The sequence below is a fragment of the Delphinapterus leucas genome, chromosome 14 (assembly GCF_059928025.1).
Source record: "Delphinapterus leucas isolate spDelLeu-1000000601 "Yukka" chromosome 14, BTC_Dleu_Yukka2, whole genome shotgun sequence".
NCBI lineage: Eukaryota > Metazoa > Chordata > Mammalia > Artiodactyla > Monodontidae > Delphinapterus > Delphinapterus leucas.
In genome coordinates this window covers 7,659,752-7,684,773 of record NC_143142.1, presented here as the reverse complement: position 1 = coordinate 7,684,773, position 25,022 = coordinate 7,659,752, and the positions used below count along the sequence as shown (strand labels likewise).

Here is a 25,022-nt window from a genome sequence, read left to right as displayed (position 1 = left end):
GGCGGATTCTTAGCCACTGCGCCACCAGGGAAGTCCTTCCTCATCGTTTTATGTGAGGAAGTCAAGTAGCCCTTTTCTCTGGGTGATCATTTCATCTTAGCCAAACTGCTGCTTCTAGTGTGAGGGAATTTGAAATGAAGCTAAGCACAGTCTTTATCAGAGTGCTGTCTTCTTTCTCTGCACAAGCCCCAACACAGTCCCCTGGGTTGGAGTCTCATTTTTAGCACCATATAAGGAAGTCTATGTGACAGTAACATGGGACTCCCTAGAATGTTTTTGTGTCTCAAGGAAACAGTGGAATCATTCTCTTGAAGACCCCAGAATGATGATGTTAAACTCTGACGTGAGGCTCAGTCCCATGAGCTGAACAGCCTCCTTTTCCCTTTGTGATGCCCAGGTGAGCACATGACGGAAGAGGAGATGTCTGACTGCTTTGCTACACTGTTCGGACTGAATCCTGAGGGCTGGAAATCCGAGCCCGCAGCCTCTTCTGTCAAAGGTACTACAGTGGGCTCTGTCTGGACACGTAGCTGAGCTGCACTAATTTGTTGGCGACTTAAGTGCATTTAAGTCTTCTAACTGGTGCAAGCCACTCTCCTTCATACCATGCACACAACAAAGCAAGTCTGTTGGGAACGCAACATGAATAAGTTATAAAAAGACCAGGGAGTAGTGGTCATGTCTAAGAGATGAAAGCTTTTGTTCTTGTGCTCCATCCTTCCTTCGTGTCTCCCAGCCTTGTTTCTTCCCATTATTCCCCCGATTCAGTCCTCATCTTTCCAGCTTGGGTAGGCGAATCTTGGCCACTAGTAGAGGATACAGTTCAGAAGCTCTTTCAGAAGAGGTATCGTCAGGAGAGCCTTGGATGAGGAGAGGGCAGGGACTCAGCAGGCAGGCACGAGCCCGACTTCACGCTGCCAGAGCTTGAACATCTTTAAAGATCATCCTGGGACTCCCCTAGCAGTCCAGTGGTTAGGACTCCACGCTTCCACTGCAGGGGGCGTGGGTTCGATCCCTGGTCGGGGAACTAAGATCCCGCATGCTGTGCAGTGTGGCCAAAAAAAAAAAATCCTCCTCTCCTTTCCTGTCTGAGGATTTCCCACCTCCTTCTTTTAGCTCACTGACGCCCTTGTGCTGGAACGTGTCCATGGACAACCCCGAGTGCTGCCCTGCTGCCCCCATGGGGTCGGGAACAAAGACTCCTCACCAGGCTTCCTTCTCCCTCTCCTTCTGTTGTCTGTTCCCAATTTCAAATTGAACAGAGTTCCTAACACAGATGGTTCTAGACTCCAGGATCTGATTGGTCATTTCCAACCTGCAAGCTCCTCTACGCCATTCCTTGTGTACCTGGGATCTCAATGTAACTTTCCCAATTGTTTTATATACACACACATGTATACAGTGTTCCTAAGTGTCTCAAAACAGTAAAATCAATGATGCCTTGTAGTTGAGGCTTTCCAGTGAAGTGTGCAGAGTTTGGGGTAACAGTGCTCCAAACCCAAACCACAAAGGAGGGATTTTAACCAGTTTCCACCCAAAGGTTTTCACGGAATCAGGGCCAAATCCCAGCACAAAGCTCCTCTCACTTTTGTTTAGTATCATTTCCTCATATTTTTGGAAAATGCTTCTGAGTTAGAAACCTAATTGTTATGAAGGCATTTGCTTTCTTTTCTTGTCTGGTTAGGTTCAGAAATTTGCTTTGAAGAAGAACTTCCAGACGAAATCACTGCAGAAATATTCACGACTCAAATTCTTGGCCTAACCATTTCCCAAGATTCTGGACAAGATCCTACGGTCAGTGAAGTTGAAAGGAGTGCCTGAAGCACAAAGGACTTTGTGTGTGTGTGTGTTTTCCACAAGGCACTGCTTTTCCCGCATTTCCCTACCCCTACTCTAATCTTCAGAACGTTTAGACATTAAAAGCAAATTTCTGTTAAGCAATGGAATTCACAAAGTTGGACATTCCACTGTTTCTGAAATAGAAAAGTGGGTGGAGGCAAGAAAAACGATGGCAGCTGGATGGAAAGGGTGTCTGGAGACCCCGGCCGCCATTCTCGTGCCTAATCCACGGCAGTGCTGCCTGGAGGGGGTTTGGACAGGACGAGAAGGTGGCGTGGTCCCCGGGGGCAGGGGGCGCCTCAGCCAGCAGCAGGCCTTCCTCGTGGCAAGTGTGGCCTTATTTCTATCCCCTCAAGTGGCACCTGGACCCTTAGCCTAATGTGGCCTGATATGGGTCATCCCAGCCTGCTATTAGGCTGGGGCGGGGGCGTTGGGTGCTCTGGGCTCCCGAGAGCCCCGGCTTGTGGCTTCTTATGAGCAAAACCCGTGAGCAGTTGTGTGCAACCGTTATGAAGAGCATCCCTGGCCATGCTTAACGCCGGTGACACCTGCCAAAGAGAATGCAGAACAGCAGCCCCGGAGCCCTGTGTGTACCGCAGCTGGACCAGAAACGGCCGGCCGGCCTCCCCGGAGCAGAGCTCAGCAGACGGGAGCCGCCCCCTCACACAGCGCACGCGCCGCATAGGCCAGTGTGGTTGATTCGCAGCCTTGAACTCCGCTGGGCTGCAGAACTCGTAGCAGGCGAAAGCAGTTACCCGGCGCGGCTCGGGATGTTGAGGGAACGTGACTCAGGCTTCAGCAGCATTCTGACCTTGAATATAGGCTACCCTCGTCGTATAAAACAGGTGGAAGTTATGGTCTGATTTTAAGAGTTTTGTCCTCAGTTATGAGGTCTTACTCAGGCAAATGGGCCAAAGGTTATTCTCCACACGTGCTTAGTCCGACACACCCGCCGGCCAGTACCAGCTCCTACCCCGGAGAAACCAGCCTTTGAGATGATGTTTCTGACCCCCGGAGCAGGGGTCTGTGTGTGAGAGAAACAGAACGGCTGCAGCTCCCTCCTCCAGGCGCAGAGCCCCCTGCGTGGCGGCCGTTTGGAAACCTAGCTCTGTGGGTCCTTGGGACAGCCTGGAACACAGAACAGAGCCGTATCCCCCACCCCGGCTGTGTCACCACCGCCTCGAGACAGCCGGCGCCCCGCTCGTCACACTGTATACCTCCAGGGCTTTGCAACCTGGTTTACATTTGGTTCTTTTTGAAAAACACAAAAAGAAAAACAAGCTTTGTGAATCAGCTTTGCAGCTGCTAAGGGCTTAGGAGAGACAGACCACCAAGCCAGTTAAAAAGTTCCCGGGGACATTTTAGGGAACAGAAAACTCTCAAGTGACTTGTTCTCTTCAGAAAATAACTCAGAATTGGATGCACTCTGGACACCCACCAGGGGCTTCTTTCATCAGGTCCGGCTCCCTCTTTCTGGTTCTTGTTGACGACATATATTGGAGTCATCGTCCGGAGCAGAACCGGCCCGTGAGCAGTTGGACCCGCGGCGGCGGGGCTGGTGAGCGGGAACTGCCATCAGGCCCAGGCTGAGCCGCTCACTCTGCGCTGAGTCGATATGGGAAGGGTGAGGGTCAGTGCGGCCGTCCATCCGGGAAGGCCCAAATACCAGGGGACAGCAGCATCCGTGTCAGCGGCGTTCCCACCCTGCTCCCAGCCCAGCCAGGCCACGGGCGCCCCTTCTCACCCTTTCTGCTGGTGCTTTTCCTGGGGTATCTCTCAGCTTGTCCGACCAGGGTGAAGAGCAGCTTATGTGCACCTTCCATCCCCGGCGGGGCGTCTTCACCTGCTGGTCACGCAAGCGGTGGCGAGGCCGGGCCCCAGCACCCGGGTCCAGGGCAGGAAGAGGAGGACTGCCTTCCTGCCCAGAGAGCAGAGAGCTCAGACTCTCCCAGCCATGTGGGCAGCAGAGCAGCGACACCAGAAATGGAGGGAGCAGAGACCCAAGACGGACGGTCTCGCTGGGCTTGTACATCGGACGTAGGGGCGAGACGCTGGACCCCAAAAAGCACCATGTGATGTTCTTTTGAAAAAATAATACTGTTTCAGATGGGGCCTCTGGCTACTGACCTCTGCATCCTGGCCTGTTGCTTCCAGAGTTCAGGAGCCCGTGGAAAAGCCATGATCGTCCAGGAACCACCCAAAGCTTCCCCCGCCCCCCACTCTCTCCTCCAGACCCCCAGGCCCCTCCTGGGCAGGACGAGTGTCTTGTTTGCACAGCACCAGCCCAAGGGCCGGGCCGGCCTGGGCTTGCATCCTGCCTCTGCCATTTAGTAGCACCCTGTGTGCCCTTGGGTGTGGCTAATCTCTTAAACCTCAGTTTCCCCCTGGAACAACTCCTGGGGTGGTGGTGAGGATTAAAAGAGATATTGCAGGTAAGCGTTCCTGGTGTAACGTAGTGCTCAAAGTAGGACAGCAACTATTATCACTGCAGGCAGAAACTGTGCCCGAGACTGGGGAAGACGTTTGATGAGAATTAATCTCTCCCGACTCCAGGGTTTTAGCATCTGTTAACACTTGCTCAAATAGGGGTCTCTGCAAGCTTTGACAAAGGACCCTTGATAAATATTTGTGGAACGACTGAATGAATGAACGTGAAGCTTCAGTGCTCTTTTAATAGCTGACTTAGCTTTTGAATCAAAGTGAATCCGGCCCCCACAGGCCGTCTGCATCAGGGTCAGCAGACTCTCTGGAAAGGGCCAGAGGGTAAACAGTGGGGATCTGTGGGCCGAGTGGGCTGGTGGATGCCTCACCTCGGCCGCTGGAGCACAAACGCAGCCACACAGACTCTGGTCCAGGAAAGAACGAACGTGGCCCCCTTCCAATCAAACTTAATTTGTGGACACTGAAACTAATTTGGATTTTGTGAGAATTTCCACATACCGTGAAATCTTCTTCTTCTGAGATTTTTTTCAACCACTCAAAAATGTGAAAGCCATTCTTAGCTTGCGGACCACACGGACACAGCAGCCCGGATCTGTCCTGCAGGTTGGAGTTTGCTCCACCTTCTAGGCCAGGATGACCCTTTCCAACGGAGTTTTACAAGTACGACGAATGTGTATAACACCTGACTAGTACTCTTCAAAATAGCCCAGGTCATGACAAACAAGAAAAGGCTGAGAAACTGTCCCAGGTCGGAGGAGACTAAGGCGACACGATGACTAAATGTGAAGCAGGATCCTGGGTTTCTGGAACGGAAAAAGGACATTAGGAAGAACCCGGTGAAACCCAGAGGAAGTCTGTGGTTCAATTGATAGCATTGGGCCAAACTTAATTTCTTAGTTTCGATCAATGTATCTTGGTTGCCTAAAAGTGCACACGAGGGAAGCTGGGTGAAGGGTCTGTGTTAACTCTCCATACTACCTTTGCAAATCTAAAATATTTCAAAATCAAAACTATATTTAAAAATGAGGGAATTCCCTGGCAGTCCAGTGGTTAAGACTCTGTGCTTTCACTGCCGGGGCCCAGATTCGATCCCTGGTCCGGAAACTAGGATCCCACATGCCTCGCAGCGCGGCCAAAAAAAAAAAAAAATCCTGTACCGCCTTTCTGCCTCAGCCACCCCTGAGTTGTTTCCACGAGCTGCCCTGTGCCCCGCAGCTCTCAAGCCAATGCTCTTGAAGCCAGTCCGGGCCCCTGCTCGTGGGTTGCCTCATGTGCCAGCTGTCCTCTGTGAACCCGATGTGCTTCGCGACAGTGCAGACAAAAAGGGGCTTTTTTTTTTTTTTTTTTTTTTTTTTCAGAAAGATCTGTGTCCTAAAGCCATGGCTGCCCTAGACCCTGGGGTTTTTGGCCTGACCATGTTCTTGAGAGATCTGAATGACAGAGGTTCCCCTGCAGGCAGTGGCTCAAAACTGACTATAATAAATAGACACAGGACACTGGGACTCAACAGTAAGTTGCCACCCTATTCATATGTCATATAACATCCTCTGCTAGCTTAGCTTAGAGGAATATCACGCGCACACACACACACAGGCACACAACCCGAGTTGATGCAACATTCTTCCAGGGCAGTGTGATGCTGAGTGTAGGGCCCAAGCTCGTGGGACAGTAAACCTGTCGCGGGGTTCTTTACCGTGTTTCCTGAGCTGCTGATGCCCGAGGCAGGCCTCTCGCCCCCGCCGATAACCATGGGTATTTATCAGTGCCCAGGTGAGAGGCATCGGGCCCCGAAGATCACTCTCCACTGTTGGCAACCCTGCCTTTTTCTCCATAGTTTGAAATCACCAGCTGTGAGTGGGGAAGTTCAATACCAAGGTCGCCCCCATGGAAGGGAACGAGCCATTGTGTTCGGCCCTGCACCCCCTCTTGTTCTCTCCTTATTTGTTGGTGGGAAGTCACAAAACACTTCAATGTAAACATGGTATTTATTTTTTTAGATCTTAGTCGTTAAAGCAAGTGGGTTTTTTCCTTTGGGCGGGGGCGAGTTTAGTTCCAACAACCACTACAAGCTCTTTGCCAGCACTTCAGACAACACACAGCGTGTGCTGTGAAGGGTAGTTCCCACAGCGTGTCTGTCCTGGCGGAGGGAGCAGTGGGCGGTATTGTGGACCCTGGTTCTGATGCAGAGAGAGCACATCAGGTGTAGGCGCTGTCTAAAGTGCTGGCCACCACCCAGCTTCTCCTCCGTGTGCATCTGATTGCTTCGGAGATGGACTTCATCCATCCATTCATTCACGAATTCAGCAAAGGGTGAGTGTGCGCCCGCACTGCGGTAGGGCTGGGGGTACAGGGGTGGACAAGACGGGCATGGCCCTTGTCTTCGGGGATCTCTGATTAAACAAACACATAACTATGTCGTTGCAAACTGCAGTCATAGAGGAAGAGCCAGGGGCCTATGAGATAGAATATCATGAGGGAAATGTACTTTAGTTAAGTGATCAGGGCCAGTCTCTCCAAAGACGAGGCTTGTAAGTTAAGAGACAGTCATGGAAAGAGTGGGGAGAACCTTCCAGACCGAGGGGACAGTGCCACCAAGGCCAGAAGCATTCAGTGAACCAGAGGTTTGTGTGGTCAGACCCTAGAGAGGGACGTAGGCTCAAGGTGGGGTCCTCAGGAGTCTAGAACGACCTCTGGCATTCCTTCAGCACTGCCATTGCATGGTGCTTCCTCTCGAGTCCGAACAGGAATGTTTTCAGGTGGGCGATGGGCAGGAGGAATGGAGGGAGGCCAAGTCTTCAAGAAGATGATCTGGCCTTTCTCATTCCTTCACTTTCAAAGAGTCTTGATATGGGACTTCCCTGGTGGTGCAGTGGTTAAGAATCCACCTGCCAATGCAGGGGACACGGGTTCGAGCCCCGGTCCGGGAAGACCCCACATGCCACAGAGCAACTAAGCCCGTGCACCACAACTCCTGAAGCTCGCGCGCCTAGAGCCCGTGCTCCGCAACAAGAGAAGCCACCGCAGTGAGAAGCCCCGCACCACAGCAAAGAGTAGCCCCTGCTCGCCTCAAGTAGAGAAAGCCCGTATGCAGCAACAAAGACCCAATGCAGCCAAAAATAAATACATAAATAAAATTTTTTAAAAATTTAATTACAAAACCTTAGAGAAGCTTTTAAAAACAAAACAAAACAAAGAGTCTTGATATGGGGTATGCTGCTGCTCAGAGGATCCCAGGAAAGACTATAAATAAGTCTTGTGAGGAACCAGCCCTGAAGCTGGTGTGGTCTCTCATGTGACACTGGACAAAGGTGGGAAAGCTCCCAGTGGGTTTCAGCCCCATGAACCTTAAACCCTGAGTCGGCATCAATACATCCTTCTTAGTTTTACAGGGATTTCGACATTTTAAAAAGATGTAACCACAATTTTCTCCGTGATCTTGTCCCTTTGTGCACAACCATGTTTAACTACACAGTCCCCTGAGTCGCTGGTGGTATCCCAAAGGCAGCCAGGTGTACAGTGAAGCTTCACCAGAGCTCGCCACTTACCCCTCCCTCAGTGTGCTGTCCGTCACCTCTGCCTTTCACTAGGATATATGCGAGAACAGCAGTAACTTGTGCCAGATCCTCTAACAGTGACCTCAGTTGAGCTGTGTGCCCTGGTGCTAAGGCCTAAGATAAAGTGTGGCGGGAAGCATGTTTCTTTCCCTTTAGAAGGTTATATTGTAGCGAGGGAAACAGACCTGTCAATAATAATACAGTATTTTGTGATATGACATAGGGGCGTCCAGAGCAGATGGGGCGGGAAGGAGGAGGCGATCAGGGCAGGTGGAGGAGACATTACATGAATGAGGCGCTCTAAGCCCATCTGAGCAGTGCCGGGGGGAGGTGGCAGGAGAGCAGCCCAGAGAAGTCAGTGATCACATTATGGCTGGCCTTGTGTGCTGAATCAGGGAGGTTAGGCTTGATATGAAAGGGAAGGGGGAGAAGTGGATCAAACTTGGATCTCAGAGGCGTAGGGCTGGGTGATGGGCAAGAGGGATTGGCTGGGGAAAGGGCCCACAGCAAGGGGATTGTTATAGTAGTTTGGGGAGAAGTGAAAGATTGCAACAAGAGAAAAGACATTCAGGAAGGATAAGTATACAGACTGAGAGGCAGCTTAAATAGGGTATCAGCCATGATCTTTGGTTTCGAGCAATAGCAATTGGCTCTGGTTAGCTTCGGGGAAAGGGACTTCATGTGAAGACCATCAGGTAACTCATAGGCTCAATGGAGCGACTGAAGAAGCAAGCTCTGAAAATGACGAGGAACCAACGGCAGCCAGGCTGCCAATGGCGCTGCCACCACTGGGAGCTCAGTGCCTCAGATACTTAGGCTCTCCAAGGGCCACTTCTGCTGGAAGTCATTTCTCCGCTGCCCCTACACACCCTCAAACATCAAAGTCAAAATCAAAACCACAATGAGATACCCCTTCACCGCCACAAGACTAATATGAAAAAGACAGACGATAACAAGTGTGGGTGAGGATGTGGAGAAATTGGAACCCTCGTACATTGCTGGTGGGAATGTAAGATGGTGCAGCTGCTTTGGAAAACAGTCTGGCAGTTTTTCAACACGTTAAATACAGAGTTACCATATGACCCAGCAATGCCCCTGCTGGGTATGTAGCCAAGAGAACTGAAAATGTACATCTGCACAAAAACCTGTGTACTTATCCCCATAGCAACGTTACCCGTAACAGCCAAAAAGTGGAGACAACCCAATGTCCACCAGTGAATGAATGGAAGAACAAAATGTGGTAAATCCATGTAATGGAATATCATTCAGCCATAAAAAGAATGAAGTATTAATACATGGGATGAACCTTGAAAATATGCTAAATAAAAGAAGCTAGGGGGCTTCCCTGGTGGCGCAGTGGTTGAGAGTCCGCCTGCTGATGCAGGGGACACGGGTTCGTGGCCCGGTCCAGGAGGATCTCACATGCCGCGGAGCGGCTGGGCCCGTGAGCCATGGCCACTGAGCCTGCGCGTCCGGAGCCTGTGCTCCGCAACGGGAGAGGCCACAACAGCGAGAGGCCCGCGTACCACACAAAAAAAAAACCACACACACACACACAAAAACACCTTAAAAGGGTGAATTTTGGGACTTACCTGGCTGTCCAGTGGTTGGGACTTCGCCTTCCAACGCAGGAAGTGCGGGTTCAGTCCCTGGTTGGGGAGTTGGGATCCCACATACCTTGGGGCCAAAAAAAAAAGGCCAAGACATAAAACAGAAGCAATATTCTGGCGGGTTCAGTGGAGACATCAGAAATGGTCCACATCAAAAAAAAAAAAAAAAAAAACAACCAAAAAAAGGGTGAATTTTATGGTATGTTAATTATATCTCAATAAAGCTATTATTTAAAAATAATCGACTGGCAACCCAATTAAAGAAATGGGCAGAAGACCCGAATAGACGTTTTCTAAAGAAGATGTACAGGTGGCCAACAGGCACATGAAAAGATGCTCAACATCGCTAATCATCAGGGAAATGCAAATCCAAACCACAAAGAGACATCACCTCACATCTGTCAGAATGGCTGTCGTCAAAAAGACCACAAATAACAAATGTTGGCGAAGATGCGGAGAAAAAGGAACCAGTCACTATATTATATTCCTCAAACATATTATATTGTAAATCAACTATACCTCAATAAAAAAGAAAATCAACCTACTAGACCATCCACCTGGGTAAGGTTGGGACCCATGCCCAGGACCTAACCCCCTGGGAAAAAGAGGGACAAGCCGCCTCTAGCTTCTGTAGTGGGGGGCAGCCTCCATCCACAAAGGCTCACCCAGAACTAGGAAGGGTATTCAGATGCTGGGCGGCCAAAATGACTGCACACGGGGGAGCGAGAGAAGACATTCGGGCAGCCTCCTGGATTTCTGACCTAAGAGCTCACCAAGCACATTGGTAGATGCATTCCAACTCTGCTCCAGGTCACTGGGTCATGACCGGACTTCTGTGTTTAATCATTCATTGTTGGAAGAGCCTGCGTTACACCGTCTCACCTCTGAACACATCTGTCTCTTGAAGCACTTTATATCTACTATCTCTTTGTTTCTATATGGCCTCAAGTGGCCCAACTTTTAGGCAAGCCAGTGGCTGCATGCATGGATATACAACTTGCTAGTCTATTAGTATTTGAGCTGGTGACCATTTTTAGAGCTGTAATTATAGGCAAGAAAAAGTAGGCAGAGAAGCAAATTGGAGTATTTGATTTATCAAGGAAAATTTTTTTAATGGCTCCCCAGTCTATCTGAAATTCATCATCAGGCCCACATTGTGGGGGAGACGTTCCCTACGATAATTCGGGATCCCGTTGGGCTCCACCAGTGGCGTGCTGGTATAGAGTTACCTGTCCTCTCTGGGTGGGGGAGGGACAGGAGGGTCCTGAGAGCACTCCCACAGGGCTGATTTACAACTCTCCACATCCTGATGACTGTGGAGTGGGGAGCACCGGTCCAGAGACACAGTCAGGAGAGCACGGCTCTGGCCAGAACTCTGCTAACTGGCTGTGTGACCGGATGGTAGCGTCCCTTTTTTTTTTTTTTTTAATATTTTATTTATTTTTTTATTTATTTATGTAGGCTGCACTGGGTCTTAGTTGCAGCACGTGGTTCTTCGTTGCGGCATGTGGCATCTTTGTTGCGGCATGCAGACTTCTTAGTTGTGGCACGCATGCGGGATCTAGTTCCCTGAACAAGGATCGAACCTGGGCCCCCTGCATTGGGAGCGCAGAGTCTTACCCACTGGGCCACCAGGGAAGTCCCAGTAGCATCCTTTTCTGTGAAAGGAGGGAGGCTTCAGCCTCCGCAGCTCATCCTTTCTGTTCCTGTCTCCGAGTAAGGGACTGTATTTCATTCTGTGGTTGGAGTGTTCCCTTCATAGTTTTCCCTCTTGGCTGGGCCTTGCTAACGACCTGCTCCCCAAACACCAAAGCACCTCTGTTTATGAAAACAGCGCTCGGTCACAAGTTGCTAGGCAAGGACCAAGGTGCCCAGAAGCGCCAGGGCCGGGCCTGCATTTTCCTCACAATCACCCATCTCCATCTCTGTTCCAGAGTTATCCTTCCCCTCCCCACACCTCCCACCCCATGGTGAATGAGCCTTCATCCCGGAGGAGGAGTGACATAAGGGTTGAATTTACCAGCCTAGGAAGAGTAGTTTGACTTCAAACCCCAGTGTGGGGCATACTGATGCAAAGATCGTCCAGGTCTGTTATTTAACAAATGCTTTCTGGTATCTAGCAGTTACTGTGTGCCAAGTGCTGTTCTAAATTCTTGACAAATACTGTTTTGTTTTTTGTTATTGTTGTTGTTGGTGGTGGGTTTTTTTTTCGGTACGCGGGCCCCTCACTGTCGTGGCTTCTCCTGCTGCGGAGCACAGGCTCCGGACACGCAGGCTCAGCGGCCATGGCTCACGGGCCCAGCCCCTCCGCGGCAGGTGGGATCTTTCCGGACCGGGGCACGAACCCGTGTCCTCTGCATCGGCAGGCGGACTCTCAACCACTGCGCCACCAGGGAAGCCCTGTTGTTGTTGTTTTTAATTGAAGTATAGTTGATTGACAATGTCGCGTTAGTTTCAGGTGTACAGCAAAGTGATTCAGTTATACATATATATGTATTCTTTTTCAGATTCTTTTCCCTTATAGGTTATTACAAAATATTGAGTATAGTTCCCTGTGCTATATAGTAGGTACTTGTTGGTTATCTATTTTATATATAGTAGTGTGTATATGTTAATCCCAAACTCCTAATGTATCCCTCCCCCCACTTTCCCTGACAAATACTGTTTTTAATTCACATAACTCTGTGAGGCAGGTCTTATTTTCATCCCCATTTTACAGATGAGGCACAGTTAGGTCAAGACACAAGCCATGACTAAGTAACTCACCTCTGGAACCCCACGATCACTCCTTTAACATGTCTAAGATTATCACAAACATTCAGAGAGAGCTTGACTTCCAGTCTCTGGTAACTAGTTATTCAGACCAACGCTCAAGCTGAAAGCAACTAAAAATGCTAGAACATATGCTAGAAAACATATTTTAAAAAATCCTAAAAGCCACCACATGCTGACAAGATAGTAAGGAATAGGTGAAACTGAAGGAAAAAGAGAACCCTGACAGCTAATCCAGCAAGGAAGCCACTCGAACCCTGTAGATATTTGCCAAGTCTGGCATATTTGAACTTCAGTGTGAATGGTTTTCTTGAGGCAAGAGGTCGGAAATCAAAGTCCAGGGTCCACGCTGGGTGGGAGATGAGACCTCGCCCAGTGGTGTGCTGGTAAATGCTTATCACCAGCCCTTGGTGAGGTTGGGAAAGGGTCCTGATGTATTATAGCATTTGCCAATTTCCACAGTGTAAATGCTCCGCCATGGCTGATTTAGAACTATTGATAGGTCACTGAGCAGAGTTGGGAAGCACAGCCTTGCCGGTCAGCTGCAGCACATCACTGACCCCACCCTGGGTACAATAAGCAAATCAGTCTCACTCACTTAGGCAACCTATATTGGCATCACCTGGGGGTCCAGGGACCCACGAGCCCTGAACTTGGATGTTGGTCATCCTGCACTAGCAGTGCCCTCAGGAGTCTGGCAGAGCAAATGTAAAGCAACTCGAGAGGAAGGTAACTTCACTCTAGGCCTCAGATTATCCCTATAAATAAATTTTAAAATACAATGTCCAGCAAGGTCAAGGAGAACCAGACAGATCACAAAGAAATAGGACACCATGAGTAAGAACCAGCAGAAACAGACTCTCAGATACTTCAAATATCAGAATGATCAGACACAGACTATAAAACAAGTGTGCTTTGTTGAAAGAAAGAAGTGTAAAACTGTCTGCAGGGGACAGGAAACTATAAAAAGTGCCAAACTACGTTTATAAAGAACATTTGTAGAGCGCCTTATAGTTTAGCCGGAGATCAAACGCACAAACACCTTCAGGGGCCATGTGGTAACACAAATGAGTACGGTGACTGGGTGACACATTGGCGACCTAGTGAGCTCTATCTGAGGGGCACAGGGCTTCTCGGCTCCAGCTGATTGTTGCCATGTGGCACGTGGGGCCCAGTTTGCAGGTCTTCTGCTATCTCTAGATCTTTTTACTGTGGCAAAATACACATCATGTAAAACTGACCACTGTAACAATGTTAAAGTGTGCGATTCAGCGACAGAAAGCACATTCACAATGTTGCACAACCATCACCACTACCTACGTTCAGAACTTTTTTATCACCCCAAAAGGAACACCTGTACCCATTTGAAGTCACTCCCCGTTCCCCCCCTCCCCACGGTCCCTCTGGTTTCTGTCTCTAGGGATTTGCCTAGTCTAGATAACTCATATAAGTGGAATCATACAATATGTGTCTTTTTGTGACTGGCTTCCTTTACTTAGGATGTTTTCAAAGTTCATCCATGCCGTGGCATGTATCAGTACTTTATTCCTTTTTAATGGCTGAATAATATTCTATTGTATAGATATGCCCATTTGTCCATTCATCATTCAGTACTTGGATTTTTAAATATATGTTCCCATTTTTCATTCAAATATATGCTTTAAAAAGTTCTGTGTAACCTTAAGCATGTATCTGCTGGCCAGGTAAGTCAGAGGGCCAATGGTATGAGACTGCTGCCTTATGACCCACTGTTACGTGTTTTCCCATATAATCCTCACATCAGGAACTCGGGGTTTGGGATGGTAAAAGGACATGCATAGGAAAAGGCCTGCAGTGCAGCTTCCACTCCGTATCACCAGAAGCTTTTCTCCCCCAAACCAAAACCTCAGGGGAAAGGGCTTGATTTTAGAATGAGCAGAAGACAAACATCTAGCTCATGGCTGTGTCCTTGAACTTCCCTGGGACTCAGTTTCCCTCCATGTAAAATGACTGATGTTGGGTTAGTTGATCTCCAAGGCACTGGGCTTGCTAACGGGGTCATTCTTTTTCCCCAGCATCCACCTGGGCACGAATTGGCTCTGGTCAAGATAATTTAGCTGCAGCTGAACATAAGGTTGAGGCCCCTGGCTTATCCTGGTAATTGCAGATTCGTGCGGAGCTGTCGTAAGGCACCACGGGGAAGAAACCAGCCCAGAAGTCCTCCTTGTCGCTGGCCAGTCCATTTTACCTGGCAGGGTCATTTGTGAGGTGGCAGCACCTGGGCTGAGCCTGGGACTTACATCAGGAGTGACTTAAACTCAACTCGTGGTTCTCGAACAGAAACCCCAGCGTGGGCTCCCTGACCTTATTTATGGCCAGGGCAACTTATCACTAGGAGGAAAGGTCTAAGAGCCCCTGTTGAAACGCTGATAAATAATCATCGAGCTTTTCCTGCGCCGAAAGCTCTTTCATAAGCAAGGTCGGATGTCTCTAGTGGTCACCCCAGGCACCTTTCCTCCCACCCTCGTTTTCCAGAAGGACTAAGGATAGGGAAGCGACGTCCTAGCTCGCGTATTTAAACCGGGCAGAGGGTCAGCAGAGGTCCGCGTTTCTCAACTCTTTCCAAGAGCACCTCGCGTCCCGAATCGGCGCCTTCAACTCGGAGAAGTCGGGAGCCCCACAGGAAACTTCCATTACTGCAGACGCTGCCACACACCCGGGGCAGCGGATGGGCTGCCGCGCTGGCTCCCCAGGAATGCGCTCCCTCCACGGCCGGCCGCCCCGCCGGCCCGCCCTCTCCTGGGGACCCCCCGGCACCTGCGGCCTCCGAGTAAGTGTCCGCGCGCACGTCCGCCGGCCCGCCTCCCCTCCGCGTGCCCGGAGCCGGGGGTCGCCGGGTACCCCTCGTCGCCTCCCCGGGGAGCGCGGGGTCGCGGGCGCCTCCCCCGGGTGGGCGGAGAGGCTCGCGGCGCTGCCCCGTGGCGGCAGCGGCGCCCGGAGGCCGCACTACCGGCGGCCGCGGCGGCGCTGCTCCCCCTGCTCGGTGCAGCTGCCGCCCGGCGCTTGCGCACTGGGCCCTGGGCGCGCGGCGGCACTAGGCTTTGTGTGTGTGTGTGTATGTGTGCGAGTGTGTGTGTGTCTGTGTGTGTGTGTGTGTGTCTGTGTGTGTCTCTCTGTGTGAGTGAGCGGGCGGGCGGGCGCGAGTGTGGCCGCCGCGGAGCGCGAGCAGGACCCGGCGGGCGCGCTCCCCCAGCCTCTCTCTCCCCGCCAGAACCATGTCGGGCAGGTCGGTTCGAGCCGAGACCAGGAGCCGGGCCAAAGATGATATCAAGAGGGTCATGGCGGCTATCGAGAAAGTGCGCAAATGGTAAGCGGAGGCGCCGGCTTGTTCTCTCGTTCGGTTGCAGGCTCGCGCCGCGGCCGCCCCGAACCCCGAGACCAGATACAAAAAGCCGGCGGGGCGCAGCGCCCCGGGCCGCCCGCGGGCCCAGGAGTTGGAGAGGGCGGGCGGCGCGCGAGCCGGGTCACCTGCGCGCGGCGGGGGCCGCGGCCGCTGCCCAGGTGCGCTCGCGCCTGTCGCCCACCTGGCGCGGCGGCGGCAGCCTGGAGGCGGCGGGCGCCCCGGGCCGGGCGGTGGAGCGGCGGGCAGTCCCCGGCGCGGCGCTCGGCTCCCGGGAGGGGGGCTCGGGGCCGGCCCCAGAAGCCATTTCGTTTTGTGCAAGTCACATGAAAGCGGCTTCCCGCGCGCCGGGGCCGCGATGCCGGCGGCAGAGGGGAGAGCGCGAGCTCCATTGTGCAGGCACCGAGCGGGCCGCCGCCGCTGTCTCCGTCTCCTACCCGCGCGCCCCGGGCGGCGCAGCGCCGGCCCCCGCGCCCTTGCCCGCGCCGGGCCTCCCTCCCCCCCTCCCTCCCTCCCTCCCCGGCCGGCTGGCTCGCTCGCTCCCCGCCTCCCAGGCCCGGCGCCCTCGAGTCTGCGGAGTTTGCAGAGCGCGAGCCGTTTAAATTTAGCGCTTTGGGCTGCCTGGAGCGAGGGCTCTTGGCGAGGAAGAAAGATGGGGGCGAGCGCGAGGAGGAAACGCCGGCGGCGGCCGCGGGGCCCGGGGCTCCGGGCTCCCCCCTCCCGCCCCGCTGTGCCCGGACCCGGGCGCGGGGGTCTGGGCAAGCGAATGTTGGGGGCCAGACCCCGGTCCTGGGCCGCGTCTGCCTGTCCGAACCCGGCAGCTCGCGTTTGTTTTGCGGAGAGAGCCGTTGTTTTTGTTCTCTGCGCGGGGGGCGAGGGGGACTCGGTGTCGGCCGTGCGGTTTCTCCAGCTCACGTGAGATTCCGTCCGGCGTGGCCTGGTTGTAATTAATACGACTGAACGTTTCCCCGGCCTCGTCCGGGTCTGTCTCGGAATCGGCCCGAGGGCCAGGCCCGAGGCGCGAGCCGATCGCCAGGTTGGGGCGGACTTGTTGAAAACTCCCAGCTCCCGGATTTCAACTTTATTATTTTTTTCCCACGGCCTCACCAGGGTCAGGGAGGGAGAGGAGCCGCAGCGCCGTTCGAGTGTCAGCGCCCGCGGGCTCGTCCTGACCCTTTATTTAAAGCCTGCAAACCCCCGCAGGCCCCGTGGCGGGCTCTGTTTATGTTTAGGGGTGTCATTTCTTGAGTAACGCCTCGCCTCGTTCCCTCAAAACCACTGGGGGCTAGCCTCCAGTCTAGCCGTGTCACAAGTTAGCTGTCCTTTCTGAGTCAAACCCAACAAAAAAGGCAAGAGGAAAATCAATAAAGTCCACGTGCTCCCGGGCCTCCTATGGAAAGGGCTGTCTGCAGATGGCCGGATGCCCGGCCGAGGGCTGGGTTTGGCTCTAGTGGGACAAAGAATTTTCAGAACCGTGAGAAGGGAAGGCCTTCCAAAGTTGAGATCCAAGTCTTCCCTGCCGTGGGAGCTCCCCTGGTGCGCAGGGCGCCCAGTGCCCGGACTGGAGCCATTTAAAAATGGCAGAAACAGCTGCAGGCCAAAACGCACACGGGAAAACAAGCCCACCACCCCCTCTCCTGCGGGATTCCCAGAGGGAAGGCTGGAGTGGTCCCCTGCCTGAACGCCTGTGCAAAGAAAGAGCTGTTGTCTGGGCCTGAGTCCCTTCTGTCAGCAGCCTGGAGGTGAGAAAGGGGTGGGGGCCAGCTGCCTTTCCGTGCTGCAGGAGGCTTGGCGGGGCCTTGCGCTCCAGGTTCCCAGCCTGGCGGAGGCTCCTGCACCCTGACAGCTGCTCTGCTGGGAGGGCAGATGGAGCTGTGTGGGGTTTTCCACCCTGCCGGCCCCAGAGCAGCCGGCCTGGTGGCCCTCAGTGTTGCTTAGCCCGCTGCTGGCGAGGCCTGTGTTTGGGGGGACAAGAGGAGAACGTGTCTCCCTTCCTTTTTTGTGTCTTGGGAAACTATGAGTCAAGTCCTCTAGAAGACCTCAGCCTTTGGGATCTCATGGCTGGGCTTCCAGTGTGACCTTGGGCTAACCACATAACTTCTCTAACCAAGACAAGAGGTTCCTGTGCTACCTTCTCCCCTTCTGGAATAGCATCATGTCTCAAAAAGCACTTATCCTGCACACAGGAGCAGTCATTAAATGCGGTCCTTACTGTGGGGTAGAAACTTGCATTTTGCTGATTTTTTTTTCTTTCTTTTTCTTTTTCTCCTGCCCATTCTAAGTAAAAAAAAAGCCTTTGCCTTGTTTCCTGGGTTTCCCCAGCCCCGAGAAGCCAAATCTCACCCTCGCTGTGCCTTCAGAATGCGTCTTCCAGTCAGCCCTTGTGGTTTGGGGTTGTTTATTAACTGTGTGGCCACCAACCGTGCATTTCACCACTGGCTGGAACACTGGGTTGCCAGATTTAGCAAATAAAATTATGGGGCACCCAGTTAAATTTGAATTTCAGATAAACAAAGAAATAATATTTTTAAATACTTCCTTTTTTTTTTTAGTGTAAGTATGTCCCATGCACTAATTGAGACATACTTATACTAAAAAAATTATTCGTCATTTATCTGAAATTCCAATTTAACTTCTGCATCCTGTTTTGTTTTGTTTTGTTTTTTTAAATCCAGAATGGAGGTGCCTGGCATACCACTTAGCCTGTAAGCCTAGGGTGGTATTTCTCCTCAGTCCCAGGGTCCCCTAAAAATTCCCCCTTCTGCCAGCCCTACCCTTCCCCTGCTGTGGAAAAAGCCAACAGCCAGCCGTGGCCACCCTGTCGGTAGCTGCCGGCCGTTTCTCCTCTCCTTTCTGTGTCCCAGCAAGGCAGGTTGGTGGAGTGAGAGGCAGCTAGAACAAGAAGGAAGAACGAAATGGTGGGCTCCTTTTGGGGAAGCTGGGGCAGGGTTAGGAGGCCCCGTGTGGGCGGAGAAAAGCAGGGCAGGGGGAGTCCCTGGGCGGGAGGCAAAGCCTTGAGCCTCGAAGTAGGCTTAGGCCTTGGACCCCTGGATCCGTGGTCTGAAGGGTCCCTCGGTGGCTTGTGAAGACAGAGAGAGGCCTGTTCCCCGAGACTTCCCGCCCGTCTCTGGGGGCGAGGGGAGGTTTGACTGTGCCTAAACCCTCACCTTGGTACTTCCAGGGGCACCCTTCTACCAGGCACAGGGCAGGTCAAGTGGGCCTGGGCCTAGTTAGGATGAGGCCAGCTGTAGCCAGGCCTCCTACGGCATCAAGGACTAGCCCTGAGAAGTGGATCGGAAGTGAGGGGTTCGGAGCCCTCTTTGAGGGAGTCAGGTCACCCTGGCTGGCTAGCCCTTCCTTGGACCTGACCTTGGGGGAACATTAGACATTGCCCTCGGCCTAGAGAATCTGGGGAGAAGGGTGCGCATAGTTTACACAGGAGCCCGTGCTGGGGAGGGGCGTTTGGGGCTCTATTCCTACAGCTGGGACCTCATTTGCTTCTTTTGTCCAGGAGCCCAAGCCTGGTGGGGAAGAGAGAGGCACTTAAGCCTGGCTGGTTACCGGGGGCCAGCAAGGCAGGAGGGCTCAGGCCGTGTCCAGGGCAGCTTCGTGGCAAGGTTGGGCTGCGGCCTGGTGGTTGTGGTGAATCCGAGCCCAGTGCCTGCAGGTGGCGAGACCTGGGGGATCCGAGGGAGCCCCAGGGCCCCATCTGGAGAGAGTCAGTGCTCCTCGGGGCATGTGGGCCCCTCGTGGCCAGAATGTGTTTTTGAGAGTGGCCAGGAATCTGCATTTTAATGTGGGGTCTGGCTTCTTTTTTTTTTTTCTTTAAGTCTGGTAATTGATTCAAATTTTTAAAAGTACCGTGCAGGCCAGACAAAACACGCCCGTTGGCTACTTGTTTGCTACTGCGGATGTAATTAAGTACAGCTTAATACCTTTCTTTGGGCTTGGGGGGCTGTGTGTTCTAGGGTGATGGGTTTGGAGGTGGTAGTGGGAACTCTCAGCTGCTCTCTGGAGTCCCTGTGTCATTTCCCGAGGCGCTGCCAGGCCGCTGGCTTGATGACACACCCGGCGCTCCCTGGATGTGTCTCCGAAGTACCGGCTACTCACTCAGTGACTTGCCCCTGAGCTCTGGGGCCTGTGTCTCCCTGGGTGGCTGCTGGCCGGATACCAGGCTGAGGTCGGGTTCTCAATGCTCTTCCCTCTGTCCCATGGCCCCTCAATGCCCACACCTAGAAATGCAACTGGAGAACGGTTTCTAATCCCTGGGGTGAGTTGGGAACTCGGACCAAGGGAGGCACCAGAACCTACCTGTGTTCAGGTCCGAACCTGCAGGGCCTGTAACCTCTCTGGGAAGCTACCTGCCACTTGATACATTCATCTTGGCTCAGGTGTGGCCTGCGAAGCCCAGATCTGGCACACTTTCTGCCCTGAGAGGTGTCCTGTCTATTGCAAGTCAATTACTTTTTTTTTTTTTATAACACAATCAAGCCTTGGATTTGCTGACCTACTGGGGCCCGGACCAAAGAAGCCAGTTGAGGGGCTGGTGAGTAGTGAGTGCCTTTGGCCATTTGCATGGGATTTGGGCGATTTGTCCAGCTTCTGTCACCGATGTGCTCTGTGGAGTCATTTCTTAGTAGTGTTTCACGGGAGACAGAATAGCAGGGGTCAGAGCCCGTGTCCAGTCCTGGTTCTGCCGTTGACTAGCTGTGTGACCGTGAGCTACTGGTATAACTTCTCTGGGCCTCCCATTTCCCCATCTATAAAGTGGGGTGACAGTAGTCTCCCTCTCACAGGTCTGTTGGCAATTGTCGGGAGAGAGGGCATGTAAGTAAAGTGCTTGGCACGGAAGCCCTCAGCGCACAATGGCCATTATGATTGTTGCTTTGTCACCAGGGTTGTTTCTTGGAACGTCTCTGTCCCTTCCAGGCACCTGTTGATTATTCAGCACGAAGGTGGGGAAAGACTGGGGTTGTGGATCGTCCATCCTGCCTCTGAGAGGCTGGGGACAGGTGGGTGGTGACTTAGGTGCCTGACTTTGTTTAATTCTCTCAGGGCTAAACGGGGCAGGGATGGGGCAGGGGAGGCTGCTCCAAAAAGCAGTGTGGCATGGAGGTTTGAACACTGGCTCTGGGGAGAATGACTCCACCTCCCCCTGCCTCAGTTTCTTTATCTGTCAAACAGGAAAGGCGACAGTTGCTGCCATGAGAGCTTATGGGATGATTAGAGTATGTGCAGTGCTCAGCACACAGAAGGCACTAGAAATGGTCATAGTAGAATAAGGAAAAGCCAGGCCCTAGCTTCCGCCAGCCGGGGACTTTGGGACCCGCGCAGGCACAGTTTGGGGTATGGAAGTGTCCGTGGTTTGGGTCAGCTGGTTTTGAGTGTGCTTGGGCACCCGGAACCCCCAGTGGTGAAGGGGTGCCAGGTGGCGGTAACGTGTCCCACCAGCTTGGGAGGGCTACTTGCCCATGGAGGAGAGGACCCAAGGCCAAGGTCTTGGTGGGGAGGCTGGACGAGGCGCCCACAGCCACACGTAATTCTCGGCTCTGGTGGACCCCGTGTCGCTAACGTTGCTGAGGGCTCCCGGCCGCTATGCCACCTACAGCAGGTGTACGTCTGGCTGTCCCATCAAATCGTGGACTCCAGAGCCCAGCTCCCTGGTTGAAACCCCAGCTTTCCTTCTGAGGGGGGCTCTCCCTTAGCCGTGGTGTCCTCAGGCACGTGGCCTCTGGCTGTCACTCCTAGTGTTAGGGGCAGGAGGTGACAGGACCTGACTCGTAGGCTGCCAGAGGTCGAGGACCGAAGTTGGGAGGCTGGGGTGATATAGCTAGAGAAGGACGATGCTCGAAGCAGAGAGGTAGGAGGAGAGAGTGGTAATTACCATCATTACCCTTAGTGGAAAGCAGTCACCCCCTTTCCTTCTCGTGGCTTGTGATTTGCTTCTCACCATCAACCTGCCTTTGGCAGCTGGGGGCCCCTGGGCACTGTGCCCCAGGAGTTTAGGATGTGGCTGGGGGTGGATCGGGGGCAGCTGTGCAGACGTTAGGAGCTGAGACCCTGGAACTGAAGCCTGTCTCCGAACCGACGTATAGGGTCTTGGGGCAGGCAACCTCCCAGCCGTGGCTGCCCGCAGACGGGGCTGTGCTTCCCTGTCGCAGCCCCTCGGTTTCAGCATCTGGGGACTGCCCTTGGGGCCGAGGCCACTGGGCATCCAGGTTCCCCCCTGCCCTCCATTCCCCAGGGCTGATCTAACTGGCATTTGCCCGGAAGAGCCTGGGGTGGTTACTCATGCTGTCAGCGCCTGCTTCCCTTCCCACGACCTCGGAGGCAGGGTGCAGGGTGAGGGGGGCAGGGTGAGCCCCTGGGTGCCCTTGGGGAAGACCCTCCCACCCCCACAGAGGAAATGCCCTGTTCTGAAGCCCTCTCTGCTGCTCAGAGGGGCTCGGGTGGCCCAGTTCGCCGGCTCTGGGGGGGTGAAGGCTGGAGGAACCGGGGCTGATTCCCTCCATCCAGAGGAATCATCCCAGTGGCAGCCCCGCCCTCCCCTCCGGTCTCACGGGGCACTCTTCCAGGCACAGGAAGCAGTCGACATGCGACATGCTTTGTCTCCCTCGCAGCAGCCTGGAGAGATTGACGACCCCATGTGGTCTAGCAGATGGGGAAACTGAGGCTCAGGCTGGCGAAGTGACTTGCCCAGGGGCCCCCAGCCAGCGAGCGGCAGAGCTGGGATTCAAGCTCTCGTCTGTGTGATCCGGAGATGTTCTCTCAGCCCTGCCTGGAGCTGTCACCGCGTCACAGCTGCTCCAAGGGAGTGCGGCCTGTGCCCCCCGCCGGCGTGAGCAAGGGCCTGCCCCCGAAGCCCCCCGGTAATGGGTTCTTCCTCGTCCTCTGCAGGGAGAAGAAGTGGGTGACTGTGGGTGACACATCCCTGCGAATCTACAAGTGGGTCCCTGTGACGGAGCCAAAGGTTGACGATGTGAGTATGTGGGGCCGGTCCCCTGGGGTGGGGCTGTCCATCCACACTCCCTCCCATCACAGGGAGAGGGGGCTGTCCACTGCCACCCACCATGCGGGGACCCTGGGGCCAAGGCCACTTGGGCAGCAGAAGGACCCAGCTTAGGGCTGGAGAGGCTGCTGAACCTGTGTCTACCCCTCCCCCCATCATCCAGCCCCAGAGTTTGGCCCTCAGAGAGGTGGGGAATGTCCCCTGTAAGTCACCTCTTCGGGGCTGACAGCCCCATGGTTTGCCAGTGGGCACACTGCTTAGTGCAGAGTTATCCTCTCCCTGAGGCCCTGGGCACCATGGCTTTGCGGTGGGCGTGGCGGTACCTGCAGACAGGTACCTCCCCCATCGTTGTGGTGTCATTCTTGGCACCTGACCATCTGCCAGGCACTACTCTGTGGAGTGAGCTCTTTATCCACTCTGGACAAGGGAAGACGCAGGCTCAGAGAGGCAAAGCCGTTTCCCCAGAGTCACACAGCAAATGTCAGGTCTTTTGACTCCAAAGCACATACTCTCCACTCTTGGAGAGCCTTCTGGTGGTTGGAGCTGCTGGTGAAGGGTGACCCCAGCGTGAAAGTTTGGTGCGGAGAAGCAGGGGCCATTGACAGGGGAGGGTTCCAGGAGGGGCGGCGACTATGACCGCTAGAGGAAGGCCTCGTGGCTGCGCTTGCTCTCAGGGAGGCATTGATGACAGACCTGCCCCGCATCACGGATAGTTTTTCAGCCTGGTGGGTCCCAGGCCAGTTACCCTCAAAGACCCACAGGTCAGCTGCTCTCATTTCCAGTCAAAATCCAGAATGGTCCCACTGACAGGCCTTTGCATGGGCTGTTCGTCCTGCCTGAGTGCCTTCCCTACTATGCAAGGATGGCTCAGCTCACACTGACCACATGCCTCCAGTCGTGACAGTGGGCACGATTGGTAGGTTTCTAGGGGCCATAAAGCGGGGCAGAGACTTCCCTGGCGGTCCAGTGGTTAAGATTCCACAATACCACTGCAGAGGGCACGGGTTCAATCCCTGGTCAGGGAACTAAGATCCTGCCTGCCGTGTGGCGTGGCCAAGAATAAAAAAAGAACCACGGGATAAAGCCTCTCTCCACAGTCTCCAGTGACCTGCCCCACGAGTCTTGGGTCTCCTGGCAGGGCTGAGGCTCCATTCTTGACCCTTTGATCACATGCAGCCCCTGGGTGGGTCGGTGCTGGGCTGAGAACGTGGGGGCTTGTCATCCCCTCTGGTCCTCGCCTGGGCTGGTTCGTGGAGCCACCAGGGCTGCTTCCCCCAGAGGCACCGACATAGACTGTCCTGGCCTTTGGTGCCGGCCGTTCCGGAGGGAGAGCAGAGTGTAGCCAGCCTCCTCGAAGGCAGCTCCTGGCTCTTGCCCACATCTGTGCCTTGCACATCATTAGGTGTTGTATAAACGCCGGTTGCATTTGAGAAGATGTGGTCCCTGCTCTCAAGGAATTTATAATCTTGTTGGGGGAAGATAATTATAGAATAGCATGAAACAGACATCAGGGAAGTGCCAAATGGATTGTGACGAAGGAGAGAATGTAATATATGGGCTATCAGGAAGGACAGGGCAGCCTGGGGCTGGGCAAAGACCTCAAGGTTTGGATTTGGACAGACTACCCCCAATTAGCCTGTGATACCAGACGGGTGACCCCACCTTGCTGGGTTAGTTCCCTCTTTTGTGCTGTAGAACAGTAACATCCAGCTCCTGGGGTTTCTGCAACAGAGCAAAGGCAGTATATCATATGGGAAGAATTTAGCTCAGCACAGCTGTGCAGACAGTGCTCGGATGCTAATTTGCTGTCATCTCTGAGCCAAGATGTACAATACTCCTCCCCCCTTTCTCTAGGGTGGTGGGTCCCACGCCTGGCTGAGCATTAGATCCCCTGGGAGTCTCAACAAAATGCAGGTTCCTGGGCCTCACCCTGGATAGCTGGATCCGAATCTCTGATGGTTGTGGCCGGTAATCTTCAGCGGGAAGGGGTAGCTTTCCATGTTTTTGTTTTTGGTTGGTTTTTTTTGACCGCGCGGCATGTGGGATCTTAGTTCCCTGACCAGGGATCAAACCCACGTCCCCTGCATTGGAAGCGCGGAGCCTTAACTACCTGACCGCCAACAGAAGTCCCTCTTTTCTTGTTTTCAAACACCCAGTAACGACGTGGTTACATCATTTTTTTTTTCTTCAGAACTCTTGAAAATTGTCTTCTCTTAAATAGGTAAAACACGTTACAAAATTCAATTGTTACTTTAAAACTCTTTTTTAAAACTAAAACGATTCACATGCCATAAAATTCACTCTTTTAAAGTGTGCCAGTCAGTGTTGGTATATTTACAGCTGTGCAACCATCACCGCTGTAATTCCAGAACGTTTTCATTACCCCGAAAACAAAACGCATACCCTCCCCAAGATCC

General features: G+C 53.4%; 2 protein-coding genes across 3 annotated transcripts in view; both read left to right on the top strand.

Annotated features, from left to right (window-relative positions):
• CFAP251 (cilia and flagella associated protein 251) overlaps window positions 1–13,658 on the top strand; it is an 80,441-nt gene extending 66,783 nt beyond the window's left edge. The window contains exons 20-21 of the mRNA XM_022597786.2: window positions 398–499; window positions 1,685–13,658. Coding sequence (XP_022453494.2) covers window positions 398–499; window positions 1,685–1,821 — 239 coding nt within the window. The 3' untranslated portion in view covers window positions 1,822–13,658. The remainder of the gene's footprint in view (window positions 1–397; window positions 500–1,684) is intronic.
• A 1,509-nt stretch (window positions 13,659–15,167) lies between these two features.
• BCL7A (BAF chromatin remodeling complex subunit BCL7A) overlaps window positions 15,168–25,022 on the top strand; it is a 28,369-nt gene continuing 18,514 nt past the window's right edge. For both annotated transcript variants that reach the window (XM_022597969.3, XM_022597968.3), the window contains exons 1-2: window positions 15,168–15,563; window positions 22,494–22,575. In XM_022597969.3, the coding sequence (XP_022453677.1) occupies window positions 15,472–15,563; window positions 22,494–22,575 (174 nt within the window). In that variant the 5' untranslated portion in view covers window positions 15,168–15,471. The remainder of the gene's footprint in view (window positions 15,564–22,493; window positions 22,576–25,022) is intronic.